The following is a 15270-nucleotide window of genomic DNA, read 5'->3' on the forward strand; positions in this document are numbered from 1 at the left end:
CCATGGACAGATGAATGGATAAAGAAGAGGTAGTATATATACACAGTGGAATATTATGCAGCCATTAAAAGGAATGAGATCTTGCCTTTTTCAACGACGTGGATGGAACTGGAGGGTTTTATGCTGAGTGAAACAAGTCAATCAGAGAAAGACATGTATCATATGACCTCACTGATATGAGGAATTCTTAATCAGGAAACAAACTGAGGGTTGCTGGAGTGGTGGGGGGTGGGAGGGATGGGGTGGCTTGGGTGATAAACATTGGGTAGGGTATGTGGTATGGTGAGCGCTGTGAATTGTGCAAGACTGTTGAATCACAGATCTCTACTTCTTGAAACAATGCAACATATGTTAAGAAAAAAAAGAAGAATATAACAGGAGGGGAAGAATGAAGGGGAGTAAGTCAGAGGGAGAGATGAACCATGAGAGACGATGGACTCTGAAAAACAAAGTGAGGGTTCTAGAGGAGAGGAGGGTAGGGGTATGGGTTAGCCTGGTGATGGGTATTAAAGAGGGCACATTCTGCATGGAGCACTGGGTGTTATGCACAAACAGTGAATCATGAACATTACATCAAAAACTAATGATGTAATATATGGCGATTAACATAACAATAAAAAATTAAAAAAATTTAAAAAAAAAGAATGATCCAGTGGTCTTGCTGAAAAAGGTAGCTCGGGGGTTGTTAATAAAAAAGAGCAGGAATAAATAATTACTCTAAGATTTCCAGCTTAGTTTACAAAGGGGGTGGATTATGACCTTTAAAGGGGAATTCTAAATGGGAAATTATTCAGAATTTTGATTATGTGAAATGTGAATATATTGAGATGGCAAAGATGAAGCATGACATAATGTGGATTTCAAAGAAAAAGTTACTATGAAAAAGGAAAAAAAGGCCTATGCATAGTCTTATGACACATTACTTTTCACTTAAGGCAAATTAGTGACGTATAGCTTTAAATAGTGAGATGCCACTTTTTAAATTTTACAATATATAAGGCCTAAAATTTCATTTTTCTGGAGTTGGAGCACAGAGCTGGTACCATAGACTAGTCTTAAGCGAAACTGTGTCAATTGGGAGTTTCGAACCTTAGTACAAGCGTTCTGTCAACAGAAATTGAGGAGTGGGGCTTTTATTTTCAGTACCTTGTGGGTAAAATGTAGCATTTCCTTCAATTATGATTGTAGGCAGCAAGCCAGAGCACTTTTATCTTACCAACCCCTGTGATTTTGTCACCCATAGAAATCACAGATCTTTTTCACATCACACAGCAGTTTTTACTGATTTCTTAAAATCTGTTGTATCCATCAGTACTTCCAAAATATGGCAGTTTTTAGACCGATTGCTAGTCTTCTTAATTTATGTGTTTTATATATATTATTGTATCAATTCTTTTAATATTTTGATAATTATATTTCAAAATAATCTGATTATGATTTCAGCTTAATTTTTTATGCATTTAAAGTGTTAATTTTATAAATTTTTATAAACTTTATAAAATTTTATTTTATTTAATTTTTATTTTATGCATTTAAAACGGTGATTTGGGGGGCGCCTGGGTGGCTCAGTCGTTAAGTGTCTGCCTTCGGCTCAGGCCATGGTCCCAGGGTCCTGCGATCGAGCCCTGCATCAGGCTCCCTGCTCCACAGGGAGGAAAATAAATAAATAAAATCTTTAAAAATAAAATCTCTAAAAAACGAAACAAAACAAAACGGTGATTTGGGAAAGGGGTCTCTAGCTTTCACCAGCTTGCAGGGGTACCTACAGAGCCTCTCTTCCTGTCATTGCCCTGCCGGCACCCCCGCCCCCTTCCAAGCAGCTCTACGGCTAAAGGCAGGAAGACCTATCAAGTTTTGTCTTGCTTCTGTAAAAGTGTATGCCAAGGATGCAGGGCTGCAGAGTGGAAAGGACAGAGATTTTGAAGTCAGACAGACTGAGTTGTAAATGGGCCTGTCTCCTCTGGCTCTGTTAACCAGAGTGAGTCATTGCCCCAGTGTCTAAATGGTAGAATGTCGTGAATAAGTTACCTACCTCGCGGGGTGGTGGTGAGGATTAGGTAAGGTAGCCCAAGCCTGCCACAGCTGTCATTGTTAACATTATGGCCGGTTTCCTGCAATGTGAGCTGTCTGGATGTGTTCTTGTCTCACCTCCAGTTCTGGGACTGCACCTGAATTCCCTGCGCTCGCTGTTCAGGATGCTGAGGCAATGTGGGAGTCTTGCTTATTGTGTTAGTGCACATCTTGAGAATACCTTTCTTTTTTTTTTTTTTCCCGCTGGAAAAGCTCTGCTTTGGTTAATTTTTTTTCAGTCTTCCCAAAGCATCTTAATTTCCCTGCTTGTAGTATTTTCTTCTGAATTGCTTTGCTGTATGAGTTTCCTAGGGCTACTGTAACAAATTTCTAGCAACCAGGTGGCTCAAAACAAGAGTACTTAATTCTCATTGTTGTAGAGATCAGAAGTCTGGGGATCTGTTTCTGGCCTCTACCTGGGGTTTCCTGGATTATAGATGCATCACTCTGTCCCCATATGACTGTCTTTACTTTCATCTTTGTGTCTAAATTTCCCTCTTTTTCTAAGGACACCAGCCATTGGATTAGGGCTCCCCGAATCCAGTATGACTTCATCTGAACTCGATCGCATCTACAAAGATGGTAATAAGATCATATTCACAGGCCCTGGGGGTTAGGGCTTCAGTGTACCTTTTACGGGGGGCATAATTCAACCCACAACTTTTGTTGTTTGATCCATTAAACTTCCCTTAGACGAAGCTTCTGAATGGATACACGTAACATCAGGGCTTTTTGTCGTTTTTTTTTTTTCCCTCAGTTAACTTAACTTGCACTGTGGTTTCAAAACATGTTTTGAAGTGTCTCACTGGAGGTAATAAGATCTATCTTGGCTTTTTACTTTTGTGAAGCAAAGAAAGGAATCTTGTATAGTAAGAAGAAATTCAGGACTCCTGACTAGAAAATACTTTAAAACAATAATACAGAGAAGCAAGAGTTAAAAGGGCAGCCACTCAGCTGCAAAGTTTGTTTAGAAAAGTTTATGACTTGGGTGTGAATTGGCCAATCAAGCTTAGAGCCCTGGATTGATCTGAAGCCCAGGCTGCTGGGTTGTGAGGAGAAGCGTCAGTAGACACAGCTCTGGCATGACCCCTTACGCCTTCACTATCCTGGTGTAAAGGCAAGAAAGAATCTCAGAGAGCATGGATATGGTCAACTGCTTGTTCCTTCAGTGTGTCTCTGGTCCGCCCCTGCCGGTAGCGGAATCCAGGGTAGGTTATTAACCTGCGGAGTGTGGTGGTGGTGGTGGGTGTTTGTAGTTGCAGGTATAATCACAGTCAAACTATGTTCCCTGGAATGAACCTCCGTTGTATTCTGGAAGTACTCAGACTCTGCCAAAAGGAGATTCAGTTTTAGAATATGCATCGAAGCTCAGATTTGTTTTACAAGGAATGTAAGTCTCTTCTGGCCAAGGATCACTGTCTCTCCCTCTTCTGTAGTAAAGCGGAACTTTCAGTTGTATGTATTATTATGTTAACTAATTTTTGTACTTTCTAGAACATTCAGTACCACTTGTAAAGGCTGTTTTCTCCTTTTGTATCTTCAGTGGGACTGTATAAATAGTTCTAGGAGAATGACAGTCAGTTCTTAATGCGTACCCCCCGCTGGGAACAGTTGAAACTTGAGGCATGACGTGTTAAAGAAATCATCCTGTGCACGTCTCCTGCCCTCTCATTTCCTGCTCTGAGCATACCTGCCTTTATCCAGCCTCCTCACTTCCTGGAGTATGTTTTGGTCTCAGAAGGATCTCTTACCTGAACAACTAAGACAGCCTCCTGTCTTCCTATGCTCATTTCCTTATTTTCCTGTCTGCATCTGTAAGGCTTCAGTGAGGCATGCTGCATGTTGCGTAAGTGCAAAAAAACCCCCCAAAACACCCCAAAGAACAAAAACAACCTCAAAAAACTGCACGTAGATTTGTTACCAGTTAGACTACTCCTTGCCTGTAATTTTGTCTTGCTTCTGTCTTTCTAACACCTTGTCTGAACCTTTTTATCACAGGGTGATAATATAAATGGCTTATTCTTGTGTGCTTAAATTGTGCCACTTAGTTTAATAATGTAGTTAAACTCTCCATAATATCCTGTTTTTCATATGTAACGCAAAAAAATTAACTTTTTCATGATTTCTCATATTTTCCCATGATGGTGTCAGAGAGGAAAACCTTTTTCTCCACCGTCTTAGGCTTACTATGTGGGGGTGTGTGGAATTGAACTGACAAAAGACAGATTAGAAAAGACAGGTTTTTATTCATGTGAGTAAGTGGGAGTTGACAGGAAAAAGTGACTCCAGGAAGTGGTTAGAATTGGGGGCATTTATACTTTCTCACTAGGGGAGGAGAGGTGGAGAAGGGCACTTATGGGAAACCCAGTGATTTAGGAAAGATAAATGGGAGGTCTGATAGTTTTGTGGCCACTGCTGAGGCCAGGGGTTCTCTTCTCAACTGTTAAGAGTCAAATCTTCCTTGGTTGGAGGAAGAAAATCCTATCCCAAGATAGGATTGGACCTGCACAATTGTGGATTTATGACAATGAGTTCTTTGGGGAGGCTCTGCTTTCAGGCAGATAAGGGAGTTCAGGGGGAAAAAAAAGTCTCTTCTTGAATACCTTGAGCTCGGGTAGAATACACAGGGGTGTATTGTAGATCCCTCACTGGTGACTTGATTTAAATATGAAGTTCCTTGCTGTCAGAAGCTGCAGACAGCACGGTAAGTGGTGACTGCTAGAACTTACTAGCTTTGGAGCAGAGGTGACTTAGTACAGTGGGAAGAGAAATTACAAGGCCCATATTTCAGTGTCTCTCTTACTGTGCATGGGCTGTGTGGCCCTGGGCAAGTGCCCTCACTTCCTGGGTTTCCGTTTTCCTAATTTGAAAAATGATGGCAATGCAGTAGAGTGTCTGTAAATCCCTTTCTGCTTTCTTTGCTCTTCATCAGATTTTTCATAGTACAGTGGGTACTTGAACAACACAGGTTTGAATTGTGCGGGTCCACCTCCACGTGGATTTTTTTTTTAATAAATACAGTTCAATACTGTAAGTGTATTTTCTCTTCCTTATGATTTTCTTGGTAACATCTTTTTTTTCTTTAGCTTATATTATTATAAAAATACAGTATATACTATGTATAGCATACCAAACGTGTTAATTGACTTCCATCCAACAGTAGGCTGTTAGTAGTTAAGTTTGGGGGAAGCCAAAAGTTAACATGCAGATTTTTGACCTACCAGGGGTCGGCACCTCAAGCCGCTATGTTGCTCATAAATCAGCTGTGTATGATCTTAGGGACCATTGAGGCACATGGGATTGGAAATTACAGGAACTGTATTTGAGCTCTTCGTTGCCACCGATTGGCAAGCAGCATGCCTTGTTGGGCCAGTCCTGGAGGCAGGGCCTGGCTGCCTGGGGCCGTTCCGCTGGTGGCCTCCAGGCCTGGGTGGCCTGCTCTGCTTGCCCTGCCCTCCAGTACAACTCTGCTTGTTCTTGTTCTCTTCCCTGGGCTCTGGACTGTTTTTAGTTTTTATTTTATTTTTAAATAATAACCGGGGGGCGGGGCACCTGGGAGGTTCAGTCGGTTAAGCGTCTGCCTTCAGCTCAGGTCATGATCCCGGGATCGAGCCCCACATCAGGCTCCCTGCTCAGCAGAGAGTCTGCTTATCCCCCTCTCTCTTCATCTGCCTCTCCCCATGCTTGTGCTTGCTCTCTCTCTCTCTCAAATAAGTAAGTACAATCTTTAAAAAATAATAAAATAAAAATGTGTTTAAAAAAAATAATAACCAGGGATGGGAGAAACCTCCTGTAGAACTAGGCAGCAGCCCTCCTCTGAACCCAGACTTTGAGGGGTGTGCTGACATAGAGGTTATCTGCAGGCAGGGCTGAACCTGGGCATGGTTAGTCTACACAGGGCTTTTTAAGAGCAATAATTAACTGTGGCTGATAAGGGCTATCTCACTTACCATTGGTATAGCATTTCCATCCACACAAGGACCCATTCTTCCCAGTGAACAGTGGCAGAACCAAACCCGCAGACCTTAAGTAACTGGATTTCCTGCATTTCCCCATGCTATTGTTATGTATATTTTGTATTTTGGGTGATACCATAGAAGTTCTTTCTAGCAACTCACAGTGGTATTGATTTTCTTAGTATCTTTTATCATAGCTCATCCTCGGTCACCATACATCACTATTTAAATTATGGTTTTAATTCAGCCTCCAGTTAAAGATGAATTGCTTATTTTAATGCACATTTCAGTTATGTCTTCCTGTTACAGAAATAACTTAAAAAAAAAACAAACAAGTATACCAAGAACGCGTCAAGGCAGGGCTGAAGAGGATGGGAGGGAGTGTATGGCTTGTTCTTTTTCAATACCTTCCTGGATTTTGGTGCTCACCTAACTTGTTCGCATTTGAAAAGGTTGTGACAGAGGGATCCTGGAGGCGGGACTCATCCCGGGATGAAGAAAGGACGGAGTCTCAGAGGATCACCAGGAGGAAGTGGGGTTCTGGGAGGAGATCAAGGCCCCGACCGCTCTCTGACTATGGCCAGCTGGCCACCCGGAGTCTGTCTATTCCCGAAGACTCAGTTGCTGTGGACCCCCAGAAAGAGGACACCGTGGAGGGAGACCGCCAGCCAAACACGGCCTCTGCAGACGCTGCAGACCAGAACCCTACTGTGGGCTCCCCCAAAGGAAGCTGGAGAAGACGCCCCATCTCCGTGATAGGCGGGCTCAGCTTCTATGGGAACAGCCCGACAGAGGAAATAGAGAGTCTTCTAACCCGAGTAAGACCGTGCTTCTACCAAAGCTAACAGAGCCCTCCAGCTTCCTGGCCTTTGTTCTCCCCTATGAACTAAACAGACTGCTGCTTTTCTTTCTTCTGTCTGCCTCAAGGACAACAGACTCCCAACCTTTCTTCCTGACTCTGAAAACACTCATGAATTAACCTGCCATCTGACGTGTGGATGCCTTTTACTAATCTTCTGTCTTTCCTGGAGTCTCAAACAATACAGGAAACTAGTGTGCTGTTTGTCCTAAACCACGTGAGATCTGAATAAGGAGAAGGTAGCAGTGCATATTTAGTGAGCTTCCTGAAAGAAGTTCTTGAAAGAGAAAATGTCCTCCGATGTTAAAAAATAAAGATAAGAAAAGATAAAGATAAGAAAATAAGAAATCAGTTTTTTAGGGGCTGATAGGTTTCCTACCATTAGGTTTCCTACCATTTTTTAACTCTTTACATTCAAGTTGCTGCTTTGCAACTGCTTTACCAATAAAATTTTTATATTTTCCCCTTAGTATTTCAACAGGTATTTATTAGTTACCCAAAGAGCACTCTGGGGCCACAAAACATTTAAATAAAGGCCCTGTTCAGGAGGAGTGTATGTTATTTGGTGAGACCCAGCATGGTCATGGGTTCCCAGAACAGTACATGAGTAAGCATCCAGTTTTACTTTTTGAGCTTGCTAGCTGCTATCATCAGTAACTCCTAAAATTCTCTTAAAAGGGGAGAAAAATCTATGTTAGTATTGGATTTTATGTTTACATTCTCCCTGTGAAGCCCAGCCCAATGCCTTGTTTATAGCAAGCACTCAGATTCCTCTTGACTTAAATTGAATTGCATTCTAAAGGTAAAAAAATGAAGTGGAAGAATCCCACGAACTTTTTGCAACAGTAAGATGTGCTGTACTCTAGGAAATGATTCTGAACCAAAGCAAACCGTATATCTGTTTTAACTTGAAACACAGTATGGGGAAAATCAAAAGCACTTAGAAATTATTTCACTTCAGAGCATTAAGAAGGAATGTGGTAAGGTCACTTTATGCACTGTAGGCTCATTTAGGGAACTGGGTGGGGAAATATGAAGAAAACCTAAGGAAAGCATAAGCCAGCTTGGCCTTCGATTTATAGAGATGGTTCACGGGGAAAAATCAACAGGGTACATAGGTGATTCTAAAGAGACCTGGGTAAATTCGTGGAAAGTGGAAAACCAACTTCTTTTAAACAAAGCTCAGTTGTCATGATAGTTGAGGTAAGGAGCATTTGTATCTCACAAATGCGTACCTAGTGGCTGCACTTGGATGTGCCTGGCAGGTATGCCAGTCCCAGTCTGTCCTCCAGGACCGTCTACTTGCCCTGGAGGCTGCTGCTGGGAACACATCTTCTTCCTTTCTGCCCCTGACTCTGTGTGAGAAAGCCACCACTTCCTAAATCTGCTTCTCTTCTTGGACGCTTTGCTTTTACTGAGCGTTACCCCTGGTATATTGCTGACAAATAACATGAAATGTGTTGCTGTGAAGTAAGAGCCCTTGAGTCTGGTTGTTTAAAATCTTGGAATAAGTCATTGCCACTGCGCCTGGGTGCAGCCTGAAGCTCTTGCCACGGTCTGGAGAAAGCGTCTCAAGTGTGTGAGTGGCTTGGAGGTGACAGTGCCGAGCTGCTCAGGGCTGTGTGTGTGAAGAGCATTGAAGGAGTTGCCACTTCCTGGCATCCCCTCACAGCGTTTTGCTTTCCTTTTGTAGCCGGCAGCCAGGCCTCCTGTGCCCGCTCACCAGGTGCTGCCCTACAAGGCGGTTTCGGCCCGGTTCCGGCCCTTCACCTTCTCCCAGAGCACCCCCATTGGGCTGGACCGAGTGGGACGCCGGCGGCAGATGCGAGCATCCAATGGTGAGTCTCCCAGGCCCACCCTGGTTGGGGGCTCACTTTTCAGAAACTGGTGTGGAGTCCTCAGTTGGACTGTTCCCAGTGAAACCAAGGTGCCCATTCGATTGTGGACCTCTCTGCTGCCTCTGGGCCAGGGCGTTGTTCCCCTGGGAGTGAGGAGGGCTCATCTCAGGGGCTGCAGACGTGAGGGTGTCGTTAGTCCTCTGGAGTGGGTGCTCTGTGTCATCACAGTGACCCCGTTTGAGAAGTTTGCTCCCCTTGTGTCTGTGTACCTAAGTTCCTGTAGGTGGAGAGCTAAGAATGGAGTCCCAGGCATTTGTCTGAACCTTTTTGAAGCTCTTTCTGGGTGTTTGAGATTCACAGATGCCAAAGAAAAGTTTGTCTAATACAGTAGTAGCTAATATGCTATCACAGTACTTACCCAGTAAACACTTGTTGATTTGAATTAAAACCACGTTTTTGGAATGATGTTTACGTTCTTTTTTTTTTTTTTAATGAATGGAATCATTTCATCTTTTAATTTTTTGAAAAGATTTTTATTTATTTAAAAGAGAGAGTGAGCACAAGTAGGGGGGAGGGGAAGAGCGAGGGAGAGGGAGAAGCAGACTCTCCACTGAGCAGAGAGCCCGATGTGGAGGGAGCCCGACGTGGGGCTCCATCCCAGGACCCTGGGATCATGACCTGAGCTGAAGGGAGAAGCTTAACCGACTGAGCCACCCAGGCACCCCTGATGTTTACATTCTTAAAAAAGAAAATCTTCCCTTACACTAATTCATGTCAGTGCCAATCAGCCGGTCAGATAAGAATGGTGTGGCCTGTTGTGCACTGGACAAGAGTAACGAGTTAACATTTATTGAGGACTTACCATGTGGCAGACTGTGCCTTGTGCTCTGATGTATTAGCTCATTTGATCTTCGTAGCTACCTGCCATTTTGGATACTATTATTATCCTTGTTTTTACAGATGAGAAAGCCCAGGTATACAGGGGTAGACTGCCCTAAGTCACTTACCCAGGATGGGGCAGAAATGGGATTTGAATCTACAAATAGAACTTTTAATACCAAGTGGTTCATTTTTAACCACTGAACTATATTGACTCTTTAAAGAAGTGCTATGATTATAGCTCCAACAGCAGGGTTTCCTGTCTTACTTTTAGAAATGATTATCATGTGGTGAGCATGAGAGTAAGAGCTGGGCATTAGGAAACCCAGCTACTGCCTCAGCTGGGCCACCACCTCACTGTGTGGGCAAGTCCTGCACGTGAGGGTGGCAACTGAAGCTGTAAGAAGGGGTGAGGTTTCAACAGCCTTGAAGAAGGTGGAGGGTGTCACTTGAAGGACTAAAATTCTAGGGAGAGGAGGAGAAGGAAGAGGATCGGTCGAGGAAGGGAAAGAACAAGGAGGTATGGACTCCCTGGTCAAGGGAGGCATTTCTAAGGACAGGCAGAAGAGGATGATGGCTAGTGACCAGAAATGGCAACAAGAAGGTCACTGATGGATTCTGACAGAAATTGTTGAGGACCGTGGCCCAGGAGGGTCACACTGGGTGGTGAGAAGTCAGGGAGTTGGTGAATGGTGAGAAAATGCTATCACTCCCAGTTGTGTTGCCATGGTTTCTAACTCGTGTCACATACACTGAGAGGACTTAAGGTGGGACTCGCAGGTGGAGGTTGAGGGAATTTGTGAACATCTCATGCCTTTGTCAGCCCCTCAACCAAGGAGGCTGGACACCTGGGAGTCCTTGCCCCCCTTCTCGGGGAGTCACTAAATTCCATCCTTTGGCTCTCAGGGTCACCTTGCTTCTCAGGCTCCTTAACCCTTCCCCTCACAGCCACCCCCTCACCTCCTCAGGCCAAATTTTCATACACACTGTAGTCAGAGTCACTGTTTATGTTCAACTCTTTCCAAGCATTAGAATCAAGTCCCAGTTCCTTATGAGTTTATAGGCTTTTGTGCAACCCGAGTCTCACTTTCCATCTGTTTCTCTCCTTTCTCCCTCCAGAGCTTGCCATCCGGTGTTCTCTATCTTGTCTAGGCTTTCACACTCCCTCTGTGCTTCTCACATTGCCCCTTTGCCTAGAGCTCCCTCCTTTCCCATTACCTTATGTCAACATTCTCATTCCCTTGTGTGCCCTTGGAGACAACGTGCATTCATTGTCTTCCTCCTGCAAAGCCGCTCAGCGCCAGGCCCCATTTTCATCCCCTCTGATCCGGTCATCCACCTCTGGTGATGTGTTTTCAGAAAGTCATCCAAAAGGAGAAAGAAAGCTATATGCACAAGATACTCTTCACAGTGTTGTGATGGCACGAAAGTCAAAGCACGGTAAATGTTCATTCAGAGTGGAATAGTGAGTTGGGGTGCTGCATGGGCCACTACCTCACAACAGTTTACAACACAGATAGGAAAACCCTGCAACAACATGAAAAGGGACGGCTACAATTTTAAAGTGAGAAGAAAAATAGGAAATAAAACCATGTTTATTGTATGAATTTGCTAAGGCTGCTGGGTCGCGGAGTCTCTGCTGGCTCCCATCCAACCCTGTATACATACATACAAACAGCTTAATTCTGTGCTTTCTCTAATAGTGTTTTGTTTTGACTTCAATGTTCTTTTGTTGAGAAGCAACAAAAACGAACTCTGACCAGCTTAAGCAAAAAGAGAATTTATTGGAAGGGTGTCCGATGTCCCCAGAGTTAAAAAGAATGGCTAGAGAACCAGTGTGGGAAATGGATGGCCTTTAGGGTTGTTTCTGGGAATCAAGGAACCACTTGGAAGAAGCTGAGGGAAGCACGTAGCAGGAGGGCATAGGAATGAGTGAAAGCCAACATTCCTTCTGTCACTTAAAAGTCAAAAATCCCAGGATAGGGAAATCAACCCTTGAAGCTTAGGTGTGAGGTGCCTACTGCCTGGTGGCACTGGAACAGGGAGAAGGGCTAGGGGCCTCCAGAGACCCTTCGCCTTCCATATTGGGAGGCAGGTCCATGGTACCCTGTCACCGAGGCTGAACACAATGGAAAGGAGGTCATTCCCCTAGAGGAAATCCAAGTAGTGTTAGAAATAGAAGTAGATTCTGGACAGGTTCTCCATTTGTTCGTTCATTCATTCATTCATATATCCAGTAACTACTGAGTGCTTCCCACGTGCCAGGTGACAGTAGGGAACAGAACAAAACCCTTAAATCACTTATTCCAGTGAGGGGATAATGAATTAACAAGTGACTATATAACTGGGCAGGTGGTACTATAAAGAAAAATGAAGCAGGGTGGAGGGTGTTCATTTTTTTTTTTAAGATTTATTTATTTATTTACTTGAAAGAGAGAGAGAGAGAGAGAGAGCACATGAGAGGGGGGAGGGTCAGAGGGAGAAGCAGACTCCCCGCTGAGCAGGGAGCCCGATGTGGGACTCGATCCCGGGACTCCAGGATCATGACCTGAGCCGAAGGCAGTTGCTTAACCAACCGAGCCACCCAGGCGCCCCGGAGGGTGTTCATTTTTTAAAAAATGTCATTCTGGCATGATGCACCTGCTCCATGTATAATTAAAAACCCTCTCACTCCTTCGCTTGAGGGAGACAATCCAGAGGCTCATCAGTTACTGCAAACAGCTCTGAGTCTAGGCCCTCCGGAGCAGTAGCCATTTCTCCCTCAGTTCTGTTGCAGTTCCTGTTCCACTGTGTATGCCCAGAGGGAAATTTACACAACACACCCTTATCTGGTAGTGGAAGGAGGTGGGGGAGGAAAGGAGATAGAAAATAAATAAATATTAGTTATACATGTGATACCACAAAAGGAAATCTCTCTCTTCTGCTTCTGGTTGCAAGGCCATGCATGCTATTGTTGACCTGGCCCATCCCGTGCTGGTCGCACACTCCCCCACCACCTGCCCAGTACCTTACCTGGTAGTGTCCTTTGCCAGGTGAGGTGGCCCAGACCTTCACCCCGTGGTGTGGAGCTGTGAGTGGTCCTGCTTGCTTAGAGTTAACATCGTCTTTTTTCTTCCCCTCCCTCAGTCAAAAGCAGCCCATCTATAAAAATGTGTGGGGCACTAACCGGAGCCTGCCAGGCACTGGTTTTTACCATGTGGAGTGGAGCGGAGGGTAAAGCATCACCAAGTTCACATTCCAGCATTGAATCCAATCCAGTAAGTCAGCAAATACCCTTCTCTCAGGCAGTCATGATTGCTCTGGGGAACATGAATGTGGGTGATGTAGTAGGGAGTGTTGGGAAGGGCACGGCAGAGGGTGACCCACTGTCCCTAAGGAGGTGACGCCCGAGTGGAGGCTTGAAAGATGAGCAGGAGCCAAAGATCTGTGGCAGGCACTCCAGGTGCCCAGAGGTAGGCTGACACTTGATGTGTCTGAGGTTCAGCGAGAGGGCCCTTGACCGGACTTCAGGAAATAAGGGCAGGAGAAGAGGGCATTGCAGTCTGGCTGGGAGGCTGCGGCCGGATAGAAAGGACATTGCAGGTCTCGGGTAGGGCTTGGAGTGAAACGGGAAGCCACTGCCAGCCGGGGAGTGATAGGCACTGATTGAAGCTTTAGAGAGGAAGGATGGTTTGGGGGAAAAAACACAGAGGAAGGGAGACTGACTTGGAGGTTATTGCATAAGTCTGGTTGAGAAACCGTGGTGGCACTGACCACAAAAGACATCCATGTCTGTCTCGGGTGCTCATTTTCCCAGTGCACAGGGAGGCGAAAGTGGCTGGCCTTGGTTCTAATCCAGTGGGGCCGGGCCTGTGGATTCCCGTGGAGGTCCTTCTCTCTTGGGAGAATGACAGGGCAGAGTTACCAAATAGGAAGAAAATATTTTGCAGATGTATTATTAAGTCATTATAAGAAGCGGCCCCTGTGCTTGCCCTTTGTATTCTGGCTGTGGGTGCACATTGCCTTGTCAGGCACCGGTTCAGTGCACATACCCCATCCAACAGGGCATTACAATGTCAAGATGTGTCCCCAAGCAATCTCCATAACTTCATTTCCCTTCGGCCATGATTGCGTGCTTCAGGATGATAACAGGCTAACACTTGTGACCCTCGTGGGCACGGCCTGTCACCGTGCTTCCCTCACTGGGGTCCTCTGGCAGAAGCATGGCCGTGAGAGGTGCCGTGACAGTGAATGAGGCCTTCAGTGAGTTTCCAGCAGAGGTCTGACAGGTAAGGAAAACAAATCCAGGTCTAGAATAAATATCTTTCCCACTAAAGACAGATCATCTACCCCTCTATTATGAAAAGGGTCCATTGTAATCAACTCTCCACAAGGAGCTGTCTGGTTCCTTCAAGGAACCATATCATTAACTTGGTTGAGAGGGACACCCTGTGGTTTAGCCCAGGCTTGGCATCCATTTCTGCCACCATGGCCTTTTTTTTTTTTCCTCCCTGAACCTACTGAGTAAGCATCAAGATGACTAGGAACAAAGATTGGCGTTTACAGAGTGGAACACAGTGTTCACACAATTATTAAACGGCCTCTTTTGCAATCGGATTCACATAGGATACAACTGGGCATTCATATAGCACAGATGGTTTCTCATGCTTTGAGTATATTCTGGTTTATCTAATCATACTCCTTCCCCAAACCAGTCTGTTACCTATTTTGTTCTTTCCACATTCCTCCAAGCCATTCAGCCAAGCCATTGTCCTAGCCATCTATCTACACAAGCTAAATCCCTGCTGAGGCCCTCTCTCCTCTCCGTCAGAAAGGAAGGATTAGGAAGAATTATCGCTTAGATTTTACTACGGCCGGCGGGGGGGGGGGGGGGGGGGGGGGGGGGGGGTCCCTTGCCAGGGGGCACAGTTACCAGGTAAGTGGTGGAAGATCCCTTTTGGGGAGGCTGGGAGGAAGAGTTGTAACTGTGGGATACCTACCCCAAGGTCACCTGGCTTCCGCTTCATGAAGAGGCTCTAAGTGTGGAAATCAGCTGAGATCTGGGAGCTGTGTGGGCCCCTGAGTCTCTGTTGCCAGATTTGGAGATTTCCTACTTACCAATCAAGTAATACATTAGTGTAGTTACTCATCACTTTTGTTCCTGCAGACCCTATGGTAAGTTAGGCATAGCCAGAGATCATGTGGGTCAACCATTCCTGGGACCGAGCTGGCCCTGCTGCCTAGTGTAAGAGCGATGCCCTCTTTTCTTGTAATACAGATGTCCCACCTCCATCGAGGTCCTGGACTTCATTGCAACAGAAGCATCTCTCACTGACTTCCCCACTGACTTCCCTTGTCTGGACAGATTAGCAGTACAGCACATATAAAAGTCACTGCCACTTCCATCATCTGATTTAGGAAACACAGCCCAGGGGATGATGAGTCCATGACAGACTATCTCCAGCATTTCCGTCTTCTGGTTTTTACGCTGCTTCCTTCCTGTGTGCCAGGAGCTGGCCTCTCCACTGCTTAAAGAGTGGGCCAGTACTGGGTCCAGATCTACAGCCCATCGAAGTGCTAGGGTGACAGTCAGCTCCATAAGCCCATGTGTTGAATGCATGATCTCTGGTAGATGTCACCCAAATGGATAAATTTGGTTTAATCCAAACTGCATTTGGTAAATGGAGTC

At 45.2% G+C, this 15270-nt stretch overlaps 1 protein-coding gene across 2 annotated transcripts in view; it reads left to right on the forward strand.

Annotated features, from left to right (window-relative positions):
• The window catches only part of SPATA13 (spermatogenesis associated 13), a 138519-nt gene that overhangs the window by 78244 nt on the left and 45005 nt on the right, over positions 1-15270 (forward strand). For both annotated transcript variants that reach the window (XM_073894774.1, XM_073894775.1), the window contains exons 3-4: positions 6479-6844; positions 8579-8723. In XM_073894774.1, coding sequence (XP_073750875.1) covers positions 6479-6844; positions 8579-8723 — 511 coding nt within the window. The remainder of the gene's footprint in view (positions 1-6478; positions 6845-8578; positions 8724-15270) is intronic.

This window comes from Callorhinus ursinus, unplaced genomic scaffold (genome assembly GCF_003265705.2).
Source record: "Callorhinus ursinus isolate GAN/ISIS: 27379988/994484 unplaced genomic scaffold, GSC_fseal_2.0 scaffold7, whole genome shotgun sequence".
In the NCBI taxonomy this organism is placed as follows: domain Eukaryota; kingdom Metazoa; phylum Chordata; class Mammalia; order Carnivora; family Otariidae; genus Callorhinus; species Callorhinus ursinus.